Here is a 27,481-nt window from a genome sequence, read left to right as displayed (position 1 = left end):
AGGGAGAGAGAGGGGACACGCACAGGGCAATGAGGGCAGAGGACAAGCTGAGGGTCAAGTGGCAAAACAGCAACGCCTCCCCTGCTTAGTCAGGTCTGCATTGGACAAGCGCTTGCCCAGGGCAGGCTGTTTTTAGGCACTGTTGCAACAGTAGATTGAAGATAATCAAAGTAAGACCCCTCCTTTCATAGAATTTACATCCCAGTGAAGAGACAGTTTAAAAACAAGGAAAGATAAGCCCTATAAAGCTGGCTGCTTATCAAGGATGAAGTTTATGGTGTATAAATTACACCCCAATAAAAGTTAAAAAACTTTCGGGTTCACCCCAGATCACCCTCACTCTTTGCGCCTCACGTGTGCACTGCTGCTGCGTGCTGACGTCTACCTGTGACCCCAGCGCCCCGTCTCCAGGCGCCTTTGCGGTGTCTGTGGGCGGGCACAGGACGGTGGGATGTGGGGCTCACTCGACGAGCACGTCCCGGATGGAGGGGAACCGGGTGACGCTCTGCCTTCCCGATCCAGCTCCTGCCGTGAGCAAGTGGCCTTCTTGCCATCTGTTTGCTGTCACAGTCTTGCATCTCCGTGCCTTTCGCTGGTGACTTAGCTGCTTACAATGGCCCTCACATGGGGTGCCAGGGTGCTGTCTGAGGGTCTTGAGCGTGGAGAGGCCGGGATGGGCCTGGCGGAGGACGTACATTTGTTAGAGAAGCTTCTTCAGGCTCAAGCCACAAGCTCAGGGTTCATGTTTCAACAGTGTGTGTTCCATGCAGCGTCTCTCAAAGGGAACACGTGTAAACCAAGGTTACGTATTGATCAGTTGGTGGAAATGTGCTCAGAGGCCTGTAGGAGTCTAATCCCGTGTTCCTCTAGGAGCAGTGAGTGGTCCATCGTTGCTGGGATCACAGTGATCACAGTGCAGAACAGCAGCGGTAACAAGAATTGTTTGGCTGTGTAGGGCCAGGCCAAGGGCATCGGTACAGCCCGTATACCAGATGGCTGTCGTCCCTAAAGCAAAGTGGGATTACCCTTCCACCAGTTAGAGGCTAATGCTCTGGGTGTTAACTCCTGTGTCAGTAGCTGTTTCCCTTAATTCAGGGTGCAGCTTCTTGTGTAGGACAGCATTCCTTCACATACCATTTTTGTGGATGTGTGTATTGGGGCTAATTGAGACAGAAGCACAGCTTTTTCTTTAAAGTATAGTTGATTTACAATGTGGCATTTCAGGTGTCCAGCCAAGTGATTCAGTTATATATATATATATATTTTTTTTTTCAGATTTTCTATTATAGGTTATTATATTTTTCATATTTTTTCCATCATGGTTTATCACAGGATATTGAATATAGTTCCCTGTGCCATACAGTAGGTCCTTGTTGTTTATCTGTCTTATATCCTGCTGTTTGTAAGTGCTAACACCATACTCCTAATTTATCCCCCACCCCCAGCTTTCCCCTTTGGTGACCATACGTTTGTTTTCTATGTCTAAAAGCACAGCTTTTTAATTTGTTTAAAATAGACTTTCTCCCTGTTACACTTTGTGCTTTTAACCAATTAAAGAAGCCAGTGGCATTCTTAGTTCTATCTTGTCTGCATTTTCTACTTGTATATCCCTGTCGATTTGTTTGTGCCCTTTATTGTCATTTTCTAAAATTATTTTCAATGAAAAGAAAAAAATGACCATCTGTCTACACTTCCACAGAGAGGCCATTTTATTTGGCCAAACTTTTCAGCATCAAACTTTAGGGGTGACCCCATGGGAAATAGTAATGAAAAGGCCTAGTATTTATAGGAAGTTTTTATTATATAGCCCCTATTCTCTCTGTTGCCATCAGTAAAGAAAATGTCAAGCTACACATTCTGTGTCACCATACTTTGAATACTTTCATGTTGGCCGAATGTTTTCATGCCTTGGTCTGTACATTCCTGTGATATCCATTTGATTAACCGAGCTAAGAAAGTGATTTAAACAGTACTTAATAAGTTCTTTTACTAAGTGAAGTAAGTCAAGGAGATAGACAAATACCATATAATATTGGTATATGTGAATATATTGCCTATGTGTGAAATCTAAAATATACAAGCAAATTTGTTTACAAAACATACACACCTGGAAAACAAATTTATGGTTACCAAAGGGAAAAGCTAGAGGGGCAGGGAGGGATAAATTAAGAGTTTGGGATTAGCAGATGCAAACTACTATATACAAAATAAATAGTAAGGTCCTACTGTATAGCACAGGGAACTATATTCAATATCCTGTAATAAACATAGTGGAAGATATGAAAAATATATGTGTGTATAACTGAATCTGATGTACTAGTGCTGTACATGAGAAACTAACCCTACATTGTAAATCAACTATACTTCAATTAAAAAAAAATTGGGGGGAAAAAAAGTTGTAGCTCTTTTAAAATGTCTTCACTCTTTAATCCCTTGTGTCAAGTGGTATAAACACAGCCTAAGTTATGATGTCAGAGTAAAATGAAGTTAATTCCAAGCGGATAGATGCGTAGGAAAGCTCTCAGAAAACTGATCCCACACAAGCGGGGAGAGAGGAAAACCAAGAATGTAGAGTGAATATTCAGCTCTTAGTTTACATATTTCTGAATTGTTTCAGTTTTTAAAGTATGTGAGTTTCTCTTGAAGTTAAAAATTACCCTAAAACATAAGTTGATTACGTGAAATGAATTCTATGGAGGACACAGACAGAAACTGGCCAGAGAGATGTGCTTTGTGAGGCTGGTGAGGGTGGGTCTCCCATGAGGTGCTCCCAGGCCAGGCTGCACCTGGCCTGCTTTGGGGAGCCTGGTAGGTTGCTGACACCCCCGAGGGATAGGGTTAATTGGGGGTGGTCCAGGAATCGAGATTCTAGAAGCTCCCCCAGATATTCGAACATGCAGCCTGGGTTGGACCCCAACGCTGTACTCGTGAGACTCTGATACATCTTAGGATGGACTCTGACCAACTTCAAGGGACCGCCTGGGGGTTCCTACAGTTGATGTGAGTCTCTGCTTCAGGGCAGAGCTTCAGGAACCGCAGCAGGAGAGTCTGGCAGGCACATGGCACTGACCAGGTTTTCCTCCATCCCCACCCAAGATTCAGACCCCGGGAGAGGGTGTCCAATGGGCTGGGGAGAGCGTCTGCCCCCACCATCCTTCCAGGAGGACGGGGGTCACCAGACCACCATCACCACAACTCAGAACTGGGGAGAGGTGTCTCCTCAGGAAATATTGGTGCCATTGGGCAGGGGCCAGGGGGTCCTGGTCAGCCAGAACCACACAGAGGTCCACTTTAGCCTGCCAGCTTAAAAGGCGAGTGTGTTTCTTGGGTACCACTGGAGGAGACTGTGCCCTAAGAATTAGTACACAGCATTTGGTTGAGGGGCTGTAGGGCATCCTTCAGCCACCTCCCTGCTGTTTCTGCCACAGAAACCCGTGTTCCCCCACACCCACGGGGCACCCTTCACATCTTTCTGTTTAGAGGAAAACCAGTAACTCTGCTGATGAGGTGTGCCCAGGGGCCTGCCGGGAAAGGCCTGGGGTCTGGCTACCCCACATCTGGCCTCCGCACCTGCTCCAGAAGCATCAGCACACGAGAAACATCTGGGGAGCTTTAAATGACGCCGACAGCTGGGCCATCGCCGCCTCCACCCCCTCCCCAGACCAGCTGGGGCACCACAAATACCCTGCCTTGTTCAGACACGGGAAGTGAGATCCAGGTGTAAGATCGTGGCTCCTGGTTGCAAGGTGGGCAGATGCAGAGGCAACGTCTGAGCCCAGGCAGTCGTTCTAGAGTCCAAGCGTCGAATCCCCTCATCTTACAGTCTCTCCTCTGCAGGCTGAACCGCAGGAGGACTGCGTTGGTTGTTAATAACCCAGGTGACAGCCACAGTTTTATCACAGCACCACCGAGATTCACAAGGCAGCTTTCGAAATAAACAGACCAACAGTATGGAGTGTTGTGTCCTACCACCCCCCCGAGTAGAGAAGATGTGAAATTAGCAGCTGGAGTTCTCTGTTTCTGAGGCTCAGGTTTAGATTTGGAGGGCTGCCGCCCACTGTGCAGTTAGCGTGCTGGGGAGCCTCAGCTAGGTCCTGAGTTCTGGAAAACTCTGGAAGGCTGTGACCTTCTATTAGTTCCTGTCTTCACTGGTGCTGGGTACTTAGAACTAACTTGATAAACACTTGAGTGAATGAATGAGTGATGCACAGACAAATGTGTGTCCTTTGCTTTTGAGCTCCCTGCCAGTGGGTGGAGCACACCTTGTCGCATTCTGTCCTCAGCGAGCACAAGTCTAGCTACCATCCAGGACTTGGGGTGGTTTCGTTTCTTTTCAGTGCAGTTATTGGGAGGGATGTCATTAAAGAAAATGGGGAGAAGAACAAACGTGGCTCATTCAGCTCCAGGTGAAACCCTTCATCGGAGAGACCTGTGGGTCTGAGAATGTGAAAGGCTTGGACTCCAGGACTGGTCGCAGGCTTTGCTGGTTGTTTTTCGGTTTTTTTGATGTGGCCAAGAAGCTAACTTGGAACTTTTCCCTCTGTTTCACAGGTCACCGCCAAGACTGCCTTCCTATTTATCTTACCTCAGTACAATGTTAGCATGCCTACGGCAGGTAAGGAAAGCTCTGGTCTCTCTCTTTCTGGGCCCTGTTAACCCCGAAGTTCTTGGAAAACTTCCTTTTCCTGTGCCATGTATGATCACTTTGGATATCTAGACTCAGCATTCGACTTCCTGTTGCTGAAAAGGTGTGGGCCACGTGCAGCCTTCAGCCAGGGGCTCTGCCAACTTGGGGTTCCGAGGTCCACCTCCAGGAACTGGGTGGGCATCACTGGGGCCCTCCTGGTAAATAAAGGGGGAAATGTTCTTCCCTGAATCCAGTCCTCCTTCCTCATCCTGCAGTGAGGAGGTGAGTTGTCTGGACATGGAGGTAAGATTCCTTTCTTGGCCTGGCTCCACCAGAGGCTACCTGATGGCTATTGGGGGCAAACCTCTTAACCCGTGGCCTCTGCAGGATGTGACTGGTGTCTCTCCCAGACTCGCCTGCCCCTGCGTTCCCTGTAGCTAGGCTCTAGGGGAAGTCACACCCTGGGGACGGCTTACTCAGCCCTTCATCTAGAATCAGAGCTGGTTGGAGAGGGAGAAAACACCATACTCATGACGGAAGAGACAGGAAATGGCACGGCCAGCTCATCCAAGGCACATGCCAGCCTGGTGGGCACACAGACCATCTTGCTCCTTGCTATGTGGTCCAGGATCAAATTCGGCCTTCTGTACCCATATCTCTTGAAAATCGTAAAAACTGGGACAACTCTGGACCCAGCTATACTTATGATTTATGCATTTAACATTTTTTAAAGTATTTTGGTTTTTTAAAAAATTGTGGTAAAATACACATATCGTTCAGCATCTTAGTTATTTTAAAGTGTACCAGTTCAGTGATATGAAGTTCCTTCACCACTATCCATCCATCTCTAGGACTGTTTCATCTTGCAAAACTGTTTCATCTTGCAAAGCTCTTAAATGACTCGCCATTCTCCCCTGCCCCACCCCTGCCCACGACCACTCTACTTTCTGTTGTTATAAATTTGACTCTTCTAGGGCCTCCTGTAAGTAGAGTTGTATATAGTATTTTTATGTCTGTGATTGGTTACAATTTAGTTTTAAATGTTTTCCAAAGTACATATATGACTCTCACAGGAAACTTATAAAATACAGGTAAGCATAAGATAAAAATCATACATGACTCTACCACCCAAAGACTACAGTTAGCATTTTGTAATCTTGATTCATGTAACCTGCTTTTCTCATGTTAGCATATGATGAACATTTTCCCTGTGTCATTCATTATTCTTCCATTCAATTAGGCATTTACAAAAACTACAGAAAACTTATTAAGGATCACCACAGTTATGTATTCAGTCACACATTGTTGGATATTTAAGTTTCCAGTTTTTATAGTGCTACAGTAAACATTCTTGTGACTTCCTGCATTCATGATTTTTTTTTTTTTTGGGTAAATTCCTATTACTGGAATTTCTGAGCCAAGTAGTATGTACATTATAAAGGTTTTATATATGTATTGCCCAAATACCATCAGGCATCTAATTCTTATGACCCATAAATCATGTTTTTTATAGATAGCATCAAATGCATTGTTTTTTTTTTCCTGAAAGTCACTCAGTTGTGTCCGACTCTTTGCGACCCCATGGACTGTATAGTCCCTGGAATTCTCCAGGCACGAATACTGGAGTGGGTAGCCTTTCCCTTCTCCAGGGGATCTTCCCAACCCAGGGATCAAACCCAGTCTCCCACATTGCAGGCGGATTCTTTACCAGCTGAGCCACAAGGGAAGCCCAAGAATACTGGAGTGGGTAACCTATTCCTTCTCCAGTGGATCTTCCTGACCCAGGAGTTGAACCAGGGTCTCCTGCATTGCAGGCGGATTCTTTACCAACTGAGCTATGAGGGAAGCCCAAATGCATAGGCTTTTTAAAAAGTCAGAATGCCAGTTTATTAATTCATAAAGAGATATCCAGGGGCTTCCCTGCTCGTGCAGTGGTAGAGAATCCGTCTGTAATGCGGGAGACACAGGTTCGATCCTTGGTTCGAGAAGATCCCCTGGGGAGGGAAATGGCAACCCACTCCAGTATTCTTGCATGGAAAATTCCATGGACAGAGGAACTTGGTGGGCTACCGTCCATGGGGTTGCAGGGAGTCCAACATGACTTAGCAACTAAACAACAGCAGTTGCACGTGACTTAGCAACTAAGAGATGCAACAAAGACACATGCATCTATCAGAGGTGGTGCCTGTACTTGCATTGCATTTCTGCCCAAGTCAACTTAGAGGGGCTGCCAGATCCTAGCCCAGCCTTGCTTTGTTAATTACTGGGAGAACGTACAGTCCTGGGGACCACCGAGGTTGAAGCATGTGTGAGCGGGACGTGGCTTTATTGTAGGAAGGGCCTGTTTGTAAAGCCAGATCCTGACCAGGGGATTGATTGTTTCAGTTTGAAACTTTCCAGGAGAAATTAGGCCACAAGTGGTATCCTAAAAGCGTCCCATCTTCACAGCGAGGGTAACAAGCGAGGCTTCCTGCTCCAGGGCAGAACCCGGAGCTCCTGAGCAGGAGGCACTTCCTATCCTGCCCTCATTTGTTTAACTAATTAGTTAATTGATTAACCCAGACAAATATTTGTGTGCCTGCTGTGTGCCACACCTGGACTGTAAAGTAATTCATAAAACACATCTGATCTCTGACTCATGGAACTTGGCGTTTATTAGGGAGGGAATAGATGCTACACAGCAAACAATAAATAATTACAGTTGTGATATGGGTGGCGAGAGGAGCATACAGGTTGTGTGATAAGGAAACATCAAAGGGTGATAACCAGATGTTTCTGGGAACCTGCTGTTTGAACTGTGTGTGTGTGTGTGCAGCTGGTGTGAAGGGGGTTGGGGAGGGGGATATGGACAGAAGAAGGAACATTCCAGACATAGGGATTGGCATGCGCAAAGCCCCCAGGTGAGGCACAGGCACCTCAGGATGTTCTAGTAACTGAACCAAGGCCAATGTGTCTGGAGCTAGTGAGGTTTGGCATTTTTCCCAGGTGGGGCTATTGAATTGTGTCCTGGAATCCCCATCCAGGCCAGAATATGGCCTGGGTAGAGGTGGAGGGATGTACTGAAAGAGGAGATAAAGTATTGCTAAAGAGCCTGGCTTTTGTTTAAATCTTGCCACTGGGGCTGTTCAAAATAAGACTGGCACGTCACCCAGAGAGACAGTGCAGTTAGAGCAGCCTGCTTAATTTTGCTTTGAGCTCCTTGATCACCAGACCAGTGTGGTGGTGGTTGGTTTGTAAGTTGTGGAGGAGGACCAACTTCTCACCGGAAAGAAGCAGTTCACCACCCAGGGCAGAGGGCCCTTGAAGCTGTGTATTTAAACCCTGCACCAATGGCAACCCACTCCAGTATTCTTTCCTGGAGAATCCCATGGACAGAGGAGTCTGACGGACTATAGTCCATGGGGTCGCAAGAGTCGGACAATACTTAGTGACTAAACCACCACCACCCTCCCCGCTTTGGGACTTCCCTGGTGGTCAGCTGGTTAAGAGTCCACCTTCCAACGCAGGGTCGGGCTTGATCCCTGGTCGGGGAACTAAGGTTCCACATGCTGAGGGGTCAACTAAACCCATGGGCCACCAAAATAAAAAATTAAAAAACAACTTAAAAACCCTCCCGCTCACATCTCTTCCAGCCTCCAGCTTCTTGAGGATGGGTCCCATTTGTAGAACCAGGGTCAGTTCTGATTTCTAAGGTTTCTTCTTTCAGTGGCTTGCAACTTGTTCAAATCAACATTAACATGTGTATTTTAGGAGAGCAGCGACGGTTTTCATATAACTGGCCTGCTGTTTCTAAATCCCTAACCTCCCTCGGCAGAGGTGTTCAGGTTCTACAGGAAACAGCCAGTGGGAACACTGAGGAGTTTCTCCCCAGTTTCCTTTCCTCCCTCTCCTCTTTTCTTTCCAGCTCCCAGCATGTGTTTATAGGCCAGCAGTGACAACAACATACCACAAGCTGAGTGGCTTAAGCAACAGAAATGTAAAAAGTGTAAAAGTGTAAGATCAAGGTGTCAGCAGGGCTGTGCTCCCCGGCTTGGACCAGTAGGACACCAGTCTTTGTGTTTGCAGCCATCTCTGCGTCCAGTTTCTCCTTCTGTAAGGACGTCAGTCATATCAGATTAGAACACATCCTACTCCATTATGATCCCATCTCAACTATTCACATCTGCAATAACTCTTGACTCCAAATGAGCTCACGTTCTGAGGTGCTGGCAATTTGGACTTCACAGGAGTTTTCTTCGATTCAACTCATAATGCTGGCTAATAAATGCATAACTCTGTCACATTATATTAAGCTAGCTAAGAAGATTAAGCTCCTTTTAGAGAAATGAACTAAAAGAGAAGATGGCACAGTCCTTGCAGTCAGAAGTTGTGCATCCTGGGGCAATGTCAGTGTCCCTGGGGTTTTCTTTAAGGTCAACAGTGATGAGGCAGGAAGTGTTCTTGTCACATCATTCCCACCTGTTAGGGTTGCCAGACTTTGCAAGTAAAAATCCAGGACTATCTGTTAAATTGGCATTTCAGAGAAACCATACTTTTTTTTTTTTTTCCCTCAGTGTAAGTATATCTCAAAGTATATATGGGGCATAATTATACTAGAAAAATATTCTTTGTTTATCTAGAATTCAAGTTTAACTGACCATCATGTACTTTATCTGCAACCATATACCCAGCCCTGGCAAGGAATAAAATGTCATGTTTCTGGTCTTAACCATCAGACACTGGAGTCTTTCTGATTCAAATACCCCAGAGTATCTGGTATTACAGCCAGAAGTATATAGACTATAAAAGGTCAGCAAAGAACTTGAGTCCCCCCACAAACAGACTCATGGCTTCCTGACTCCCCCTTCTGATGTAGAACAGGGGACGGCCACACAGGCTGAAATGTACCAGCTTCTTTTGAGTTGTTTCGAGTCTGCTGAGCTGTCTTGGGCAAACCAGGCAGTGTCAGGGTCTCCATCCTCATCTGTCAAGTTGAGGGTGATGATCACTGCCTCCACCCAGTGCCTCCTGAAGACAGGGATTCAGGAGGCACTCACTCCCCAGATTGTCACAGACCTGCACCATCTGGGAACTGGTTAGAAACACAGACTCCAGGCCCCACCGCAGACTTCTGCCCTGGATCCCTTGTGGTAACGAAACCCCCAGGTGTCTGAAGTGCTGCTCCCCATGCCCTGGGTGGAACCTGCTAAGTAGGCTTTCAGAGGACCCTGTGCTCCCAGCCCCCAAGTTCAGGGAGGGAAACCCCCTAAATCCAGGAACTCATTTGCATCTTTCTGTTCTCATCCAATTTTGGCTTTTCTAGAACTGTTTTTAGCCTGAGGAGTGGAGGTGGGGGGTTACTATTGTTGGGTGGATTTGGTTTTGAGCGGGGGCTACCACTTTGCAGGAGTCGAGGGCACCTAGGTGTTCCTGGCACCTGGAGAGAGAAGGCTGGGTATGCAGGGGCCTGTTCTGGAGAAGGGCTGGTTTCACAGTGAGGAAGGAGAACAAGGACCATTCCCTGTTGGTCCCGGTGGTTTTATCACCACCAGCTGCCATGTAGCATTTAACAGCTGGAGATGAAAAGCCCAGGGACCCCCCGGGGTCCCTCCCCGCCCCATAGTGTGGCCCTTGTTCTCACAGCCCTCCCAGGGCGAGACACACGGCCCCATCAAAACAACCTCAGACAGATGGTTTTAAAGCCTCATTCAGCCGAAAGCCTTTGTCCAGGGCTCAGAGTGTTTTTTTTGTTCCCTTGCTAGCCGGTAGGAGTTAGCCTTGTGCGTGTATCATGTACTTAGGAGATTGGCGTCACATACTAAACTGAGCCCCTGTTTGTAAGATGAGCCTGTGGGAGACAAAGAGGGAAGAGACAGGTGGGCAACAGCGACTCTGGAAGTGGAAACCTGACTTGATTACAGGCGGACGCTGCCCAACCAGGACCTGTGGTCTGTCCGGCTGCAGGAGACTTGAGACTCACAGAGTCTGGCCTTGTCCTTTTACAACAAGGAAGAGAGATGATGGAAGTTCCTAAGGATACACCAGTAAGGACAGAGGGGGTGCTGGGCTGTCACACCCCTGAATGCGAGTGGGGTGGTGGGCGTGGCTCCAGGGGGCCCAACGAGGCTGGCAGAGAGCTGGCTCCATCGTAGTCCCTCCGGCCAAACAGGTGCCAAGATCCCCTTTTGCCCTGAGGTCCTGTCTGTATGAATCAGAGAAAATGAAAATAAATCCAAGTCTTCACTGCCCTCATCGTGTTGGTTGGCATCTGAAGAAGCGTGGGAGTTTATAGCCAGCCCTGGGTATAATCTTTTTTTTGTTAACTTATTAAACTTTCTTAGTCTTTTCAGGCTGCTGTAACAAAATACAGACCAGGTGGCTTATAAACAACAGAAATTTACTTCTCCCAGTCCTGGAGGCTGGAGTCCCAGATCCGGGTGCAGTCTGGTCGGGTGAGGCCCCTCTCCCAGGTCACAGCTTCCTGCTGTGTTCTCACGTGGTGGGAGGGGCAGGGGAGCAGTCTGGAGCCTCCTTCATTAGGGCACTAATTCCATTCATGAGGGCTGCACCCTCATGGTTTAAACACCTCCCAAAGGCCCCACCCGCTAATACCGTCATCTTTGGGAGTCCGACGTGAACTCGGGGGGCGGGGGGGGGGCACCAACCTTCAGATCTTAGCACTTACTATTTGTGTAACAGTTGTGCAGAAAAGTGTACGCACAGTCATTGGTCAGCCCTAGGTAACAGCCCCTCAGAAGTGTGTCCCTTTCCTGCCTAGACTTGATTTTTATCCAGTCCCCCTGTTACAGCCCAGAGAATTTATGCCACGTGGAGCTCCTGAGGTTTAAGCAGGAGCCGCTGAGTTGCTGTGGCTAATTGTTAACCAGCCTGAAGCCTCCAAGCCGGCAGCATCTTTGAATAGCTGCCTCCCCTCCCCCACATGGCTATTTCTCCTGAGCAAATCTTTTCTTCTCCTATCTAGCCAGGATCGTTTTTTTTTTTTTTTTTTTTTAATTAGTTGGAGGCCAATCACTTCACAACATTTCAGTGGGTTTTGTCATACATTGATATGAATCAGCCATGGATTTACGTGTAAATCCAGGATCGTTTTTTTTTGTTTGTTTGTTTTCTTTTTCGCTTAGTTCTTACTGAAGTAATTTTTGTCCTTAATTAAACAGTGAACCTGATATTTTTATCCAAGTTAAAAACAAGGCTGAGATTCTAGACATTTTTTTGGTATATGATCTTGAGTTGTTTTTTCTTTATGGCTCTTAAGTTCGCATTGTCCCCTTGGTCGGCGCTCTTCAGGGACCGCACAATTTCTGCCAGGCCTCAGACTTGTGAACCGCAGTGAGGCCGAGTGTGTGCCTGTGGTATTTCTTTCTTGAAGGCCTCAGGTAGAGCTATACAGCCTTATAGAAAGAAATGTTTCACCAGGAAAACTACACAGAGGCTGGACACTTTTATTTGCAGATTCTCTTTAATGCGTCTCTCATTTTTGTTATATCTCTCATTTTTTGCATCATAAAAGTATCCTTGTCTTCCTAAGTCCAATGAAACTGGAGAAAAATATATTGCAACAAATGGTCCAGTCTGCAGTTAAAATGGTAACTTTGAAGATTCTTTCATTCTCTGAACAGCCTGGGGGAGAGAGAATGTGTGTGTGTGTATTAAGTTTGTAAGGCTGCCATGATAAAGTACAACAGACTCGGTTGTTTGAACAACAGTAAAGCATGCACATACTTAGGGACACTCTGGGAGTTGGTGATGGACAGGGAGGCCTGGCGTGCTGCGATTCATGGGGTCAATAAGAGTCGGACACGACTAAGCGACTGAACTGAACTTAGGGGCACAGTGAGATGAATTTTTACATCCGTGTATGCCATGCACCCATCCCCCAGGTCAGGAAGCAACCCTCCTAGCTTCCTCAGACCCCTCCCGTGAACACCCCCTCCCAAAGCAACCGCTTATCTGCTCTCATGTTTTCTGATTAGTTTTTCCTGTTCTCGCCCTTCGTTTCTCCCTGATTTTTTTTAAACTGGCTCCATTGTCTATATGGACAATGTGTTGGGATCCCCTGGTGACATTAAGCATGGATTCCTGGGCCGTGTCCAAGTTTGTGATTCACTGGCCCTGGGGTGGACATGCAGCAGCACACACCCCTGGGCTCCCTGGGGAGGCTGGCGCTGTGGTACCTTGTTACAACTGTGTGTTATAAGGTGGTGTAACCCAGGCACCGGAGATGAAAACTGCTTGGGTTGTCTTCGTAAGGGTACTGTTAAAAACCATGCTGCCATCCACAGCTGTTTGCAGGTGTCATTTTGAATGTGGCAGATATGGCTATAGGACAAATTCCCAGAAGTGGAATTGCTGTATCCAGAGGCCGATGGTTTGTAATCTCAGTGGAAATTTTCAAATCACCTTTCCAAAGAGGTGGTCCATTTCGCATCCCACTGCAGGGTGAGAGCCTGGTTTCCCATAGCTTGAGCAAGAGTGAGCGACCAGCTTTGGATTTATGCCAGTCTGACAGAGGTGGGATGGTATCTCATTATGTATGTAGTTCGTTTCTCTTCTCAGTGAGGTTGAGCATCCTTTTAAATGTAAAAGGGCCATCTGTGTTTTTTTCCTCTGTGAATTGTCTGTTCAAATCCTTTGCCCATTCTTCTATTAGGTTTGTTCTCTTTTCATCCTCAAGTTCTAGGAGCTCTTCATACGTTAGAAGATCAACTTTTGTTTCTAATCCGAATTATAAATATTTTCCCCTCAGACATCATTTGCATCTTGATTTTGCTTTTGGTGTTTCTTCATGTCAGAGTTCTGGATTTATGTAGAAGATTCAGAATAATGGGGAAACAGTTGGCCACAAGCACAGAGACCAATAGAAAGTGACTCATAAATCCAGGTTTGCCAGGGTGAGGAAGGAAGCTGGGAGCAAAAGAGGCATCCAGGTTGTACAGTGGTGGTCTTTGAAGCACCAGGTTTCGGGACAAAGGCAGACCCCTCGCTGGCAGTGCCCGGACTTTAAGGGGATGTAAGGAATGGATGGGGCATCAGCCGTAGCTGGCCACTGGCCAGCTCAGGTCCCTGAGGTCAGACACCGCACAGCTGTATCCAGACAAGACGGGACTTGTGGAGTCAGGCGGGAGAAGCTGCGTCCAGGTGACACCAGGGGAAGCGGGAAAATGTCTGTTAGTCACAGGAAGCAAACAAAGCAGGAGGTGCGAGGGTGCTCCCGAAAGGGCCGGCTCCAGCTGAGGTTGTCAGGACAGCCAGGCTCTGACCGATCATGTCGATTCTCTTTTTAAACTGTTGTTGTTGTTCAGTCGCTAAGTCATGTCCAGCTCTTTGAGACCCCATGGGCTGCAGCCCGCCAGGCTTCCCTATCCTTCACTTTTAAACTGTGATCAGAGATAAATCGAGTGCCACTTTTGACAGGAGACAGGATGAGTCACTCATAGAGGGGGGGTCATTATTGAAGGTGCTTCTTCCCGGGCGAGGTTAACCCTCCAGTGGATATACTGACCTTCTCCATCGTGGCGCGCAGGAAGAGGATTTGGAATATGGGCGTTGGGAGGTGTCAGGAGGCATCTGGGCTGGGGATTGTAAATTGGTGGCCTGTGGTCAGAGCTGGCTTATATGTGTATTTTCTTTGGCCAGTTTGGTAATTGGCCCATAAAGTGCTTTTACAATTTTGGAATTAGTCACCAGCATTTTAAAATCAGATGATTTCACGTAGGGATCTCTCTCTCTCTGCTTTTGAAATACAGGGCCGCACCCCTCCATGGCCTTCCCCTTCCTTCCTTCACCCCCTCGGGGCAGACTCTGCCCTTCACCGCAGTTGTCACCCCTCTCTCATGTGTCCCCAGTACCAAGACTGCCTGGCAGCCACTGTGTATCCCAGTCTGAATTGTTGTTTTTCTTCTAGTAAGGTTAAGAGGGAGGTCACTCTTTTCTTGTTTCTCTCTGAAAGTGGAAATGTGACAGACAGACCAGGAGGGCCCTATAACTAAGGAGAAACGGTGGGGAACATCCGTGGTACTGAAGACTGTTACTGCAGCAGACTCTGTTGAAAGGATTTACCTGCAGACGCCTGGACCACTTTGCTCATTGCATTCCCTGCCTGCTGTGACTCTGGGTTGGATTCACCTCTCTGGTCCAAGAGCTCAGATGTGCCAAAACATACTCTTCTTAAAACTCACAGCAGCTCAGAAACTCCCCTGGTGATCCAGTGGCTCAGACTCTGCACTTCCAGTGTAAGAAGTGTGGGTCAAATCCCTGGTCAGGGAAGGAAGGCCCCACATGCCATACAATAAAGCCAAGAAAGGTTTTTTTTTTTTTCTTTTAAAAAGGTACCTATTGGCTATACCCCAATACAAAAGAAAAAGTTTAAAAAAAGGACCTAAACTTAAAAAAAAAAAAAATCACAGTAGCTCACTGCCAGACTGTTGCCATTCTTTTTTGAGAGCTTATACAAGGCGGGGCTGCTGCTTAAAGGGTCAGAGCTCTAACATGGGGGGAGAGAGGATTTTTTAAGAGTTTGTTAGCAACCAAACATCTAAAAAGAAAAAAAAAAATCCATTTGTTTATAACCTCCTGGAAAAACACAGGTTTCCAACCTCCATAGCTCCGTGGTGAGCAGAAGGGGCCAAACCAGTCCCCTTTCCTGCTCTGATTGAGGGCAGGAGGGTAGCAGATGAGGGGAGAGCAGTGGAGATGCTGTGAGTGGATCAGGGCACAGCTTGTGAGTGTTTAAATGTGATGCTCCTTGCTCTGTGGTAGAAGAAAGAAGTCCAAGGATCAGCTTCTCACCAGTCAGGGTGTGGGGCAGGGCTGGGGTCATGAGAGGGGTCCTGTGGACCTGAGGTGGCTTCGGGGGCCGGGCTGGGCCGTAGGCACTGGGAGACCTGAGAAATGGCCCTGCACCTTAACCCTGTGAGGCCTGCTTCTTCATCCTCTCTGCCGACCCACAGATGGGGACAAGGACCAAACAAGACAGCATGTTGACGCACTCTAAAACCGTGGGTGCTACCAGAGGACAGATTCCAGAGGGAGCTTGCGAACCGTTCCGCATGGCCAGCCCACCAGCTGGTCCTTGTGAGTCCATAGCCCACATCTCTCCGAATTTGTCTTCTCAGACATCACGCTGCCACCCTCCGCGTGCAGGGCACCCCTGCACCCCACCCTGGGCTCCTGTGGGCACCTCCTGACTGCTCTCCCAGCCCTGTTCCAGGCCACTTAACCTGTCCATCTGACAGGAAGAGTGATCTTTACAAAAGGTGTCTATGACTCTGGTCCAGAACCTTCCCTTGCCTTTGGATGCTTGTCCTGACATGACCTGTCAGGGGTGGAGGGTGGGGCGTGGGATGACCTGCTCACCTCTGCTCTCCAGGTCACCCAGTCCTCTGGTCGCCTCTACCCAGACCACTCTGCCCTGACCCGCTCTCTGACCGGCACACCTCACTGACCCCTCCTCCCCAGGGCCCTGCCCTCCTCATTCCCTGCCCAGGTCACAGCACTCATCACACCTGGCCGCTGTTTGTTTTTTTTTGTAGTGAAATACACCTATCATGAGATGCACGATCTTACCTGTTTCTGAGTGTCCAGTTAGGCAGTATTAAGCACACTCATACTGTTGGCGCAACCTCCAGAACGCTTCATCCTGCAAAACTGAAACCACATCCGTGAAACAGTGGCCCCCCCATCCCTCCCCTGCCCCAGTCCCTGGCAACCACCATTCTTGTTGACTCTCTGAATTTTTCTCCTCTGGGACCCTCCGGTAATGAAACCATGCAGTATTTGTCTTCTGGTGACTGACTTATTTCACTTAGCATGGTGCCCTCAAGGTTCTGTGTAGCATGTGACAGGTTTTCCTTCCTTTTTAAGGCTGAATAGTGTTGGAGGTCTGTTGTATGTATAGACCATTTATTTTGTTCTTCCATTCATCTTTGGATGGACACTTGGGTGGTTTCTACCTTTGGCTCTTGTGATGTGTGTTATGAACATGGGATTTGCAGATATTTCATCAAGATCCTGCTTCCAATTCTTTTTCTTCTGTATCCAGAAGTGGAATTGCTGGATCATCTGGTAGTTCTATTTTTAATTTTCTAAGGAATCATCATACTGTTTCTGATAGTGACTACGCCATTTTACATTTTCAAAACAATGCACAAATATGGTTCTAATTCATCCACACCCTCACCAACACTTATTTTTTTTTCTAAATTGTGGCCATTCTAATGGGTTTGAGGTGGTACCTTATTGTGATTTTGATTTGCATTTCCCTAATGATAATAATGTTGAAGATCTCTCCATATACCGGTTGACCATTTGTATGTCCTCTTTGGAGGAATGTCTGTTCCTTTGCCCATTAAAAAAAAAAACAAAAAAACTACTTTTCCATTATGATTTATTACAGGATATTAAATATAGTTCCCTGAGCTATACAGTAGGGCCTTGTTTATCTAGTTTATGTATAGTGGTTTGTGTCTGCTAATCCAAACTCCTGCTTTATCTGTGCACCCCCTTCCCCCCCACCTCTTTCCCCTTTGGTAAGCATAAGTTCTCTATGTCTGTGAGTCTGTTCCTGTTTTATAGATAAGTTCATTTGTGTCATATTTTGGATTCCACGTATATGTAATATCATATGATGGTTGTCTTTCTTTGACTTCACTTAGTATGATAATCTCTAGGTCCTTCCATGTTGCTGCAAGTCTTTGCCCATTTTTCACTCTAGTTGTGTTTTTTTGTTTGTTTGTTTTTGTCATTGTTGTCGGCCTCTGGTTTTGGGTGTAGAGAATTTGGTTTGTAGCTGCTAAGCTGCAAGAGGGCAGGGCCGTGCCCACCTCATTCCCTGCCCTGCCCCAGTGTCCAGCTTGGAGCTCTGCATGTGGTTTATTGGTAGATGAACAAATACGCATGGAGCTCTTATCAGCAAAGGAGTAAAAGAATGTGAGTCCACGCATCCATTCTTGTTTCAAGAAGGATTTAAGGCTCTGGTCACATCTCTTTGGAAGCATAGTGAATGGGGTGATGAATGGAAGTAATTTGAAGAGGCTTTGAGATGGATAATCCAAAGTCTTGACTTTTTTTTTTTTTTTAAGATTTATTTATTTTGGCTGCACTGTGTCTTCATTGCTGCACGGACTTTCTCTAGTTGTGGCAGTTTGTTGCAGTCTGAGGGTTTGGCAGTTGCCACTCATAGGCTCTAGAGCACTGGCTCAGTGGTTGTGGCTCACGGGCTTAGCTGCTCCACAACCATGTGGGATCCTCCCCATGCAGTGATCGAACCGGGGTCCCCTGCATTGGAAGGTGGATTCTTAACCACTGGACCACCAGGGAAGCCCTTGACGTGTGTTACTTAACTACTTGGGGCCATGCTTTTTTGGTTGAGTCCCATTTTGCATAATAAGGCTGGTCTTGATGGTGAAACTTTGCATGTGTTATTTTATAGTTTCAAAATATGCTGCCGTCTAGTTAGTCTCTGTTGATCCTCCATTACGAAGGCTGGGAAAGGGTGATGCCGGCCTTGCAATGGAAGGGCAGAAGCATAGGCTGACCCACACGCCCACCTCTTCCCTTCCTCCTGTGCTTCCTCTGTCCTGGGTCCCGGCTCCCCTCCTAGGTCTCAGCCGCTGCCTGCCTGGGTCAGTCACCTCGTCTGACAGGTCTTGGCCACCGATGGCCTCCCTGTTCCCTCTTCCACTTTTCTTCCTGTCCCGCTAGTTCCTCACCTGCCTCACTGGCGTCTGCCTCGAGGCCCAATGCTTATGCAGCACTGCTGCCAGAATAAACCGTCTGAAATCCAATTTCCTCATTTTCCTGTTGAGTTTGAATTCTTCGATGTTTCCACATTGCCTTCAGGATCATGTCCACACCCTTTTATGTGGTACCCTGGCCGCCCTCAGCAGTGTGTCCTTGTTCCCTGCATCCTTAGCAGATGCTTCTCTACCCAGGATGTTCCACCGCCCACTCCCCATCCCACCACCTGCCTACCCCTGCTAATTCTCCAGTTTCTATATCATCCCATTTATCCTGACAGGCTACCCCACCTCCCCCGCCCCAGCTGGAGTCTCCCTCACCTGCCCTGGGCTCCCTGTGTGGCTCTGTTTACCTCTTGGTACCACGTGGCCGTCTGCCTGTCTGTAGGTCTTTGTACACTTATTGGTCAGTCTCCTGACTGGTCTGTGCTCTCCGAAGCCAAGGCAGTGTCTTTTGTCTCCATGTTTCAGCAATCAGCCCAGTGGCTCTCAGGGTGGTGGGGTCATGGGTGGGCTCCCAGAGTGACCCAGTCAGCTCTGCTTGGCTCTGTGGCCACCCTGAAACTCACTCACCCTGGCCTACCTTCTGGTAAACGCATCCCAGCAAAGAGAGATGACTCATGTGTGTGTGACTCAGCGCAAAGGCAGCACAGCTGGAGAGGTGGCCAGTGTGGCCGGGGGGAGGGCGGGCCGCTGAGCACCAGGGATCCAGGCCTGGGACCTGAACTCCCGCAGGCCTGCCAGCTGGACCCGAGGCAGGAGCCTCCTCTGTCCGTGGAGGGCGTGGTTGCACTCGCAGAGCTTTGCAAGACTTAAGATATCTGGAATTGCATCTCATCTATCACCACTAAATACTATTTTTAATAACTTTAGTGTATGCTTATAGGCACTGGTAAGCATCTTTCATGTAACCAAAACAACAACAAAAATTATAGCAAATACATGTACAGTACTTCCTATACACCAGATACTATTCTAAGTAAGCACTTTGCATTTTTGAAGTCACCTAATTCTCACAAAAACCCTATAGTACAAGAATTCCATTGTCCTCATTTTATAGATGAGGAATCTGAGGCCCAGAAAGGTCATACATAGAGGTGCCCCAGAGCTACATGGGGAAGAAATGACATTTTCTTTATCCATTCGTCTGTCGACGGACACTTCGGTTTGCTTCCATGTCTTGGCTTTTGTAAAATAATGCTGCTGTGAACATTGGGGTGCTTGTATCTTTTTGAATTATAGTTTTCCTCTTCTTTTTTTTTTTCCTGGATAAAGATGTTTTGTATGTATACAGTGGAATATTGCTCACCCGTAAAAAGAATGAAATAATGCAGTTTGTAGCAACATGAATGGACCTAGAGATGATCATACTAAGTGAAATAAGTCAGACAATGACCAGTATTATATGATGTCACTCATGTGGAATCTAAAAGAATAATATGAATAAATCTGTTTACAAAACAGAAACCGACAGACATGGTAAACAAGCTTATAGTTACCAAAGGGGAAGGTAGGTGGAGGGATAAGTTAGGATTGACAGATATGATTAACAGATGCACAATACTATATATAAAATAGACAGGCAACGAAGAATTACGTATAGCACAGGGAACCGTATTCAATGTCTGTGATAACCAATACTGGAACATTATCAGAAAAAATTACATATAACTGAATCACTTTGCTGTATACCGAAAACCAAAACAATATTATAAGTCAACTATACTTCAAATTTTTTTTTTTTTTTTTTTAAAGAGAAAGGAGTGGGTTTCCTGGTGCCCTAGAGGTTAGGACTCCGGGCTTTTGCTGCCATCACCTGGGGTCAAGAACTGAGATCCTGCAAGCTGTACAGTATGGTCAAAAAGAAAAAAAGAGGGAGGAGATAAATGACAGTTTTGATACGAGCTCAGGTTTCTGAGTCCACACTCTTAAGCCCACCCCGTGCTTCCTCGATGAAGTCTATAATCTGCAGTCCCATTTTTACAGAGGAGGCGATTATGGCTCAGAGATGTTGGTCACTTTTCTGTAGTCACACAGCCAGGGAGTGATGGAAGCTGGTTATCTCCAACCCCTAGCTGCAGCCATCGAGCCCTCCTGTCCAAATCAGGGCATGCCATGGGCTGGCTTCTCCTTACCCCTCCCCACTGGTGCTCCCGGGGGCCAGGTCCAGAGGTTGGGTGGGTTCTCCAGAATAAACTCTTTCTTCTCAGTCTGGGGTCACAGCCAAAGGGAAGCCCTTGATGGCAGAGTCCGCTCCAATCTCCCTTCAGTTGTGGGTTGCAGAGCACTTCCTCCCCCAGGGGTGCTCACGTGGCTCTCCTTGCCTCCGCAGACGGCGAGATGGTGCACTACCACTACGGCCCGAAAGACCTGGTCACTGTCTTGTTCTACATCTTCATTGCCATCATCCTGCACGCCGTGGTGCAGGAGTACATACTAGACGTGAGTGCTGGGTCTGGGCTCGGAGGTGGGAGGCTGTGGGGGTGCACGGATGGAGCAGCCGCAGCTCGGAGGCCTCCATCCCTCTTTCGCAGGCTCCAGCTGGCCCTGGGGGACTGACCTCCCACACCACACTGTGGTCTTCCTCCCCATTACCGCCTCCTAGAAGTGGCATTTATTCACAGGAGGGAGCTGCCTGAAGTGTGTCGAAACGGCATCATCAGGGCTCAGACGGCACGGGTTGGGGATGTTGCCTTTACATCTCAGCTAAAGACGTCTACCTCACCCCTTTCTCAGAGTGCTTGCCTTCAACTAAACACTGTATGCACGTGCAACACTCACACGAGATAGCTTCAGCCCCTTTGTGGGGAGAGCAAAGGCATTTGAAGCTTGCCCGTTACCCATACGCTTACATATTAACACGCAGGTCCCTCTCTCTGTTCTTTAGAAAATCAGCAAACGGCTTCATCTCTCCAAAGTCAAGCACAGCAAATTCAACGAGTCTGGGCAGTTGGTGGTCTTTCATCTCAGCTCGGTGATCTGGTGCTTCTACGTGGTGGTGACGGTGAGTGGTCCTCCTGACTGCTGACAGTGGGGCCCCCGCAGCCGTGGTGTCGCGGTGGAAGAGGGGTCAGTGGTTTAGGGGCTGTGTGAAGCCGGGGAGCATCATCTGGTCCCAAAGTAAACACTCCTTTATAGCTAGGACGTGATGTCACGGGGATGACAGCGTATAGCTCCATAGCTCCATGTCCCCTCCCAGGGCCCCCTCACTGTGCTGTCCCTTGAGCTGAGGTTTATCTTCATCCGGGCACCTGGGTCATGGATTGAAGAACTCCAAGCTCAGGTTTCGCAGTGGTCGTGGGGTCACGTGGTTCCGCAGTGGACAGGACTTGAGTCTCTGCTTCGGTTTCACCACGGTGGCCTCCCAGGGCATGGCCAGCCCCCCGAGAGTCAGCACCGCCCCCAGTGAATGCCTGGAGGACCAGACAGCTGACCTGCCTCCCCTCTTTGCACAATACGACTGATAAGCAACCTTTGATACAGCAAAATTCCTTTGTACAGCAGAATGTGGACAGTCCTTTGAGGTTCGCTCTAACAAGCCGGTCGTGCTAGGAAGTTTTTAATTCCCCAGCCACAGCCTGGAGCACCTCCTGTCTGTAACCAGGTCTCTTCCTTAGGAGCTAGAATCATCCTGTGAGAAATCCAGGCCAGGGGCTTGGAAAATTCTGCAACCTTGTGATCTTTTAGGAGCTTCTTTCCCTGCCTTCCTTCCTACTCCCCTTCCTCTTCCTTAGCGACAGTGACCCAGTCTCCCATCCTCAGGACCTCTCTGTCTCTGGTCTGAACCCTGGACACATGTTCTCAAAGCAGGACTCGGCATGTCCTTCAGCATGTTGCCTGTATTTCTGTAACCACAGAACACTAGGAATTTGAAACCCAGGGCCCCAGGCCTCTGTGCTGCGGAGCAGGCCCTGGGGCGGACTTTCGGGGTGGTCTGTGCGGGTAGCGCCCCCTGCTGTTGTGCAGCACAGACGGGGCCCCAGGAGGTGTACACGCCGCTGGGCTCAGATCTCTCCCTGCTGCTGGGTGTTTGGGTCCCGAGGCCTCTGGAGACCCGGAGCGCCCTTGAGGCAGAGCAACCCTGGGGTCCCTCAGACACCTCACTGCTCTTGCCTCATCTCTGAATCACTGTTGCCCTTTCAGTCTCACCCCACCGTCCACCCGAGCTGTGACCCAACTACTCACCCAGGGGATTTCCCACCCCCTCCAGAGTGTGCAAGGCTCCACGCCAAGTCCCTGCTTCTCCTGGGCCTGTGGGCTTGGAAGCGAGGCTCATTAGTCTGGCGCGGTCGTGCTTTCCTAGGTTCACTCCTAACAGGCTTTTACTGTGGTGACAGCCAGGCCTCCACTCAGCACCTCCAGCTCGAGATAGACCAGGGGACCCTGGAAAGTTCCAGTGATCCCGGTCCTTATCCACCGTGTGGCTCTTAGCCCTCACATGCTCCCTCCACGCCGTTCCAAGTGAAAGTGACTGAAGAAGAGAGGGTCATTATTTAAAAGGAGTAAAAAGCAGCTAGGTTTTTAAAATCATGCGTTTCTGTTATGAGGAACTTTTTCTCAATTCTTCTCTTTCACCCTCCAGCCAGTTCATCAGCAGGCCCCCTGCCTCCACCAGAATGTGGAGGGCCTGTCCCTTGCTTTCTGCCTGCATCTCTGCCCCCAGGCCGGTGGGTCTCTCCAGGGGACACTGGACAGTATGCTGCCGGCATCTAGTGGCTCTAGCCAGCGATGAGCTGAGTGTCCTGCAGTGTACAGGAGAGTTTCCACAGCAAAGACCAGTCTGGCCCTGGGCGTCGCTAGTGCCCCAGCTAGGCAGCCCTGATCTGTAATCTAGGCCACCATCATCCTCGCTGGACCACTTGAGAAGGCGGCTGTTTCTACTCCTGTATCCATCCACCCACCCCCATCCATTGTCTGCCCAGCCAGACAGATCTTCATAGAATGTAAACCAAGTCATGCACCCCCTGCTTTCAAAGCCGCTGTCCCACTTGCGGGGAAGTTATGCTTTTCCTGAGCTCTGGGCCAGCCTTTTCCATCTCTTCTCACTTGCCCCAGCCCCCACCGTTCCTCTCACTCTCCTGGCCTTCCTGCCTCCTGGGCTTCGCAGGCAGCGCTCCATCCCCTGATATCCCATGCCTTCCAACTCTCCACCTAAACGTCACCTCCGCAGAGAACTCCCCTCCTCTTGTATCTGCTACACTCTGCCCTCTACTCTGGTGTTTCTTGTTAACGGGTGTTCTCTGCTCCCTGCTTCTGCCTAGCACTGCTCCCAGAATTGTGCTCACAGCTGGCCCCCCAGTTCAGTTCTCGCTGTGTTCCCAGCAGGTACAGCATGTACTGAGTGCGCTCTCAATATTGTTGTGAGAGGGAATAAACTGCAAATGTATCTTCTTGTTCCAGCTTTCAGCAGTTTTTAAAGTAATCATTTGCTTTTATGAATTCACAGATAATCTTTTTTTTTTAAACATGAGCCATACATAAAAGTTTAAAAAAAGAAAGTAAAAATTGACCCTAAATCCCTCCCCCACAAAATAACTGGTTTTATCTTGGCATTGGATTCAGATTTCTTTCTACATTGATGTAGGCAGGGTGATGGGGTTGTGGATGGGCCACGTGATCATTTAATAAGAATGTCAGCCTCCTACCTTTAATCTAGCCCAACTCCTGTTCATCGTTCAGGGCAAAGAAACATAACTCTACTATGGAAATCAGGTTGGGTGGGCGCCTGGTCCCCCTGCCTGGCTTCCCAGGGATGCCTCCCTTCCTGGTGTAGACCCGCGGCTGGGCGCTCAACGAGAGCTTTGCCCAGGAGTACCTTCGGGGCAGATGTGCAGGTCAGGGCCGCCTCCTGACAGACAGACTGCCTGGAGCAGAACCCCCGCAGTGGTGTTCCTGAAGGACCTGTGAGTCCAGGGAGCAGCTGGCTGTATTAGGACTGGATTCTCCTCTTCCGCTGGTGCTTTCTGGCTCTGGGGGAGGGGAGGGAGTGTGTAGCCTCCTTGCTACCTAGTTGATGTGTAGAACCAGGAAGGAACAGAGGACCCCAAAGGCCGCCAGATGGCATGCCCGGTGGCGGGGTGGATCCGGGGCCGGCGAGCCCACACTCCGTGTGCTGAGCTCCGAGGGTCCCGGCCTGGGCCTCTCTGGGCGGCTGCCTGGCCTGAGGTCTGGAAAAGACTCTTCTCAGAGCCATGAGTCATCCTTCCTCCGGCTGCCCCGTGCGCCTCCCTCCTGCCCGGCGCAGGCAGGCAGGCAGGCAGCATTGTTCTGGGGAGTTTCTCTGCCACCCGTTGGCTTCACAGTTCTGACTTCTTTGTCTCCTAAATGAAGGGCCAAGCCAGGAGGGTCCCTGTTTAATAGCCCAGGATTCTCTGGGCTTTAACTTTCTGTCAGTGCTGCTTTTCTTGGCCAGTCTTTTTTTTTTTTTGGCAGCAATTCTCCCACCTCAGTCCTCGAAGGACTGTTTTCCTCCTTAAATACATTGGTGCTTCTTCCAGGAAGGAACGTCCTGCCTGCTCTGGTTTCCTGGATGGGAGGGTGGAAGGCTGTGAACCTCTATGCCTGGGGTTGGTGTCTGATGCAGGCGGCGTGTGGGTGGCAGCGAGGGGTGACCTCAATGCAGAAAAGCCCTCTCTTCACCCAGATCGCCCCGGAGCCTCCCACCTCTGCCGGACTGAGGAGGAAGATGGGAATGAGGCTTGGAAGGTCGGAGGGGAGACCATGACTGCCCTGGGCCTGTGCCTGAGGGCACCCAGTCAGTTGGGAAGCTGTGTTAATGAGGCCCTGGTCATGGGTTTGGGGCCATGGGCCATACCTGAAATGTCTTCAGCTGTTTAGTGATTCAAGTGGGGGTAGACTGGCCCTCCCGTGGAAATAAGGCTGAGGCTCTGTAGCCATCTGGAGGTTCCTCTGTGAACCAGCACAGCCTGGTCCTTGGTCCTGGTGGGAACATCTGGAACTCTTGGCCTCCTCATCCAAGCCACTAGCTTGGTTTCTTTCTGGCGGACCGGGCAACCAGGCCTGGGGTGCCGGGACCAGGAGGCTGGGGGTGCAGCTCAGATTTCAGTTGTACTGTGGAGAAGTCACCTCGTTTCTGGGGCTCCTTCCTTTCCCTGTCTCTAAAAGGAGGTCAGGCTGCCGTCACCTCCTCTGTCCTCTTTGAGCGTCCCGTCGGTCTCCTCACTCTTGGTGGGTTGTTTGCTTGTATGTTTTGTGATCGGGTTTATAAAGTCATCTTCAGCAAGGCTTTGCATGTCAGAACGCTGTATGTCCTTGGACAAGAATATGTCCCAGTGGTCTCACTGGCCCATGATATCCCCAATGCTGAGTTCTTAGGTGGGGACTCCTGGACACACAGGTGATGTCCATGTGCGCTTCAAACCCATGTGAAAGTGAATCTGAGGTTACAGATGTTCTGGAGGTCGTATTTTTTGTTTCTGTACTGAGCCGAGGGTGAGCAGACACCGACCTCTTCTCCCGCTGTTCTTTGTCAGATCCTTTCTAGTCTCCCTTTCCTCTGGGGTGGTAGCCCTTTGAGGGTCTTCCTGTCCCCATGTGTGCCCTGGTTCCACAGCCTCAGTCCCCTGCTCTGCCCTCCTGGGCCCTAGGGGTTTTGCCTTTCTTATTGTGAGCTCAGCTTTGCATCTGAAAGAACATATGTTAGATTTCATGCAGCATGTCCAGGTGTTTTGTGATCGGAGGATTTTCAGGTTGCCCCACCCAACCCTACCCCCTTACTCTTGTAAGAGGCCCTGGGCTAGATGCTGGAGATGCAAAGAAGGGCTAGAAAAGAACCAGAAAAAAAAAAAAAAAAAGGCCAGAAAAGAAGGCCCGTGGTGTCCTGGCGCCAGGACAGGGACTGCACTGTCACACAGGACGCCCGTTGGGGAGGCCTGTGGCGTCCTGCTGTTCTTTTTACTCGCGGCATTGTGAAAAACCAGAGGAGGCTTTTCATGTTTCCAGTGGACGGTGATTCTGGAGTTGATCTGCTTATTCACCCTACAAGCATTTCCTGAGTGCCTGCATGCCAGGCATAATACTCCACACTGTCACATAAACGTAAACTGTCACATTTATTTCTAACAATAACTCTGGGAGGGTATTTTTATCCTCATTTTACAGACAAGCCAGCTGAAGCTCAGGAAGACAAACTTGCTCGGAGGATGCGGCCAGTCAGGGTCAGACCCACAGTGAGACTCGGGTCTTCAGTCAGTCAGACCCCAGAGCAGGGCTCTTCCTCCTACATCACGACTCTTTTTTATCATAAAGAGACCGGCCAAGTGCCAGAGGGCCTCCGTGTTCACGTTTCCCGTTGCCTCCTCGTTCTGGCATCTGGGGACTAGGTGTGGCTCTGACCCCTGACCCCCAGGCCTGCCCTGGGCCCCAGCTGGCCTCGTGGTCACATCTCTAAATGCGGTCTCTTCCCACCCATGACAGGAAGGGTACTTAACAAACCCGAGGAGCCTCTGGGAAGACTACCCACACGTGTACCTCCCGTGAGTATTGTCACGTTCTCTCCCCCGGGAGGAGCGGGCTGGGTGCACCAGCTTCTCGCCCCAGACTGGCAGAACATGGGCCAGTGGGCATGAAGACCGGACTCCCCCACGCCTTTTGGGGCCAGTGTCGTGGAGGCTGGTCTGGGAGCCGCTTCCTCCCCCTGCGCTCACGGGTGCTTCCTGCAGGAGCCTGGGTGCAGGGTGTCCGCCCGGCTGCCGTCAGGGAGGGCTGCAGATGGCGGGGGTCCAGAGGGCTTATAAACCCCAGACAGTCCTTCCTTGCAGTTCTGGAGGCTGGCAGACCTAGTGTCTGCTGAGGCTGCTTCCTGCTTCACAGATGGCATCTTCCTCATGTGCAGAAGCAGAGAAGGGTCTCTGTCACCAGGGCCCTAATCCCACTCAGGAGGGTCCACCCCTGTGCCCTCATCACCTTCCAGAGGCCCCACGTCCTGGTACCCTGTCACTGCGGGGTTAGGATTTCAAATGTGAATTTCAAGGGTAGGGGGTGCAAGTATCGGGTCTGTAGTGGGTTCCTAAACCACCGGGAGGGAGGGGCAAGCAAAGCCACTGCCTGGAGCTCCGTGGGCTGTGCCTCCTGGCACCTGCTCACATCCACACCTGCG

General features: G+C 49.3%; 1 protein-coding gene across 2 annotated transcripts in view; it reads left to right on the top strand.

The window, feature by feature from the left end:
- TRAM2 (translocation associated membrane protein 2) overlaps positions 1–27,481 on the top strand; it is a 68,614-nt gene that overhangs the window by 30,776 nt on the left and 10,357 nt on the right. For both annotated transcript variants that reach the window (XM_061146909.1, XM_061146910.1), the window contains exons 2-5: positions 4,552–4,615; positions 20,696–20,805; positions 21,251–21,367; positions 26,800–26,858. In XM_061146909.1, coding sequence (XP_061002892.1) covers positions 4,552–4,615; positions 20,696–20,805; positions 21,251–21,367; positions 26,800–26,858 — 350 coding nt within the window. The remainder of the gene's footprint in view (positions 1–4,551; positions 4,616–20,695; positions 20,806–21,250; positions 21,368–26,799; positions 26,859–27,481) is intronic.

The sequence above is a fragment of the Dama dama genome, chromosome 7 (genome assembly GCF_033118175.1).
Source record: "Dama dama isolate Ldn47 chromosome 7, ASM3311817v1, whole genome shotgun sequence".
Classification (NCBI taxonomy): domain Eukaryota; kingdom Metazoa; phylum Chordata; class Mammalia; order Artiodactyla; family Cervidae; genus Dama; species Dama dama.
Note: the sequence above shows the minus strand (reverse complement) of the source record. Positions and strands in the feature narration are given on the sequence as shown.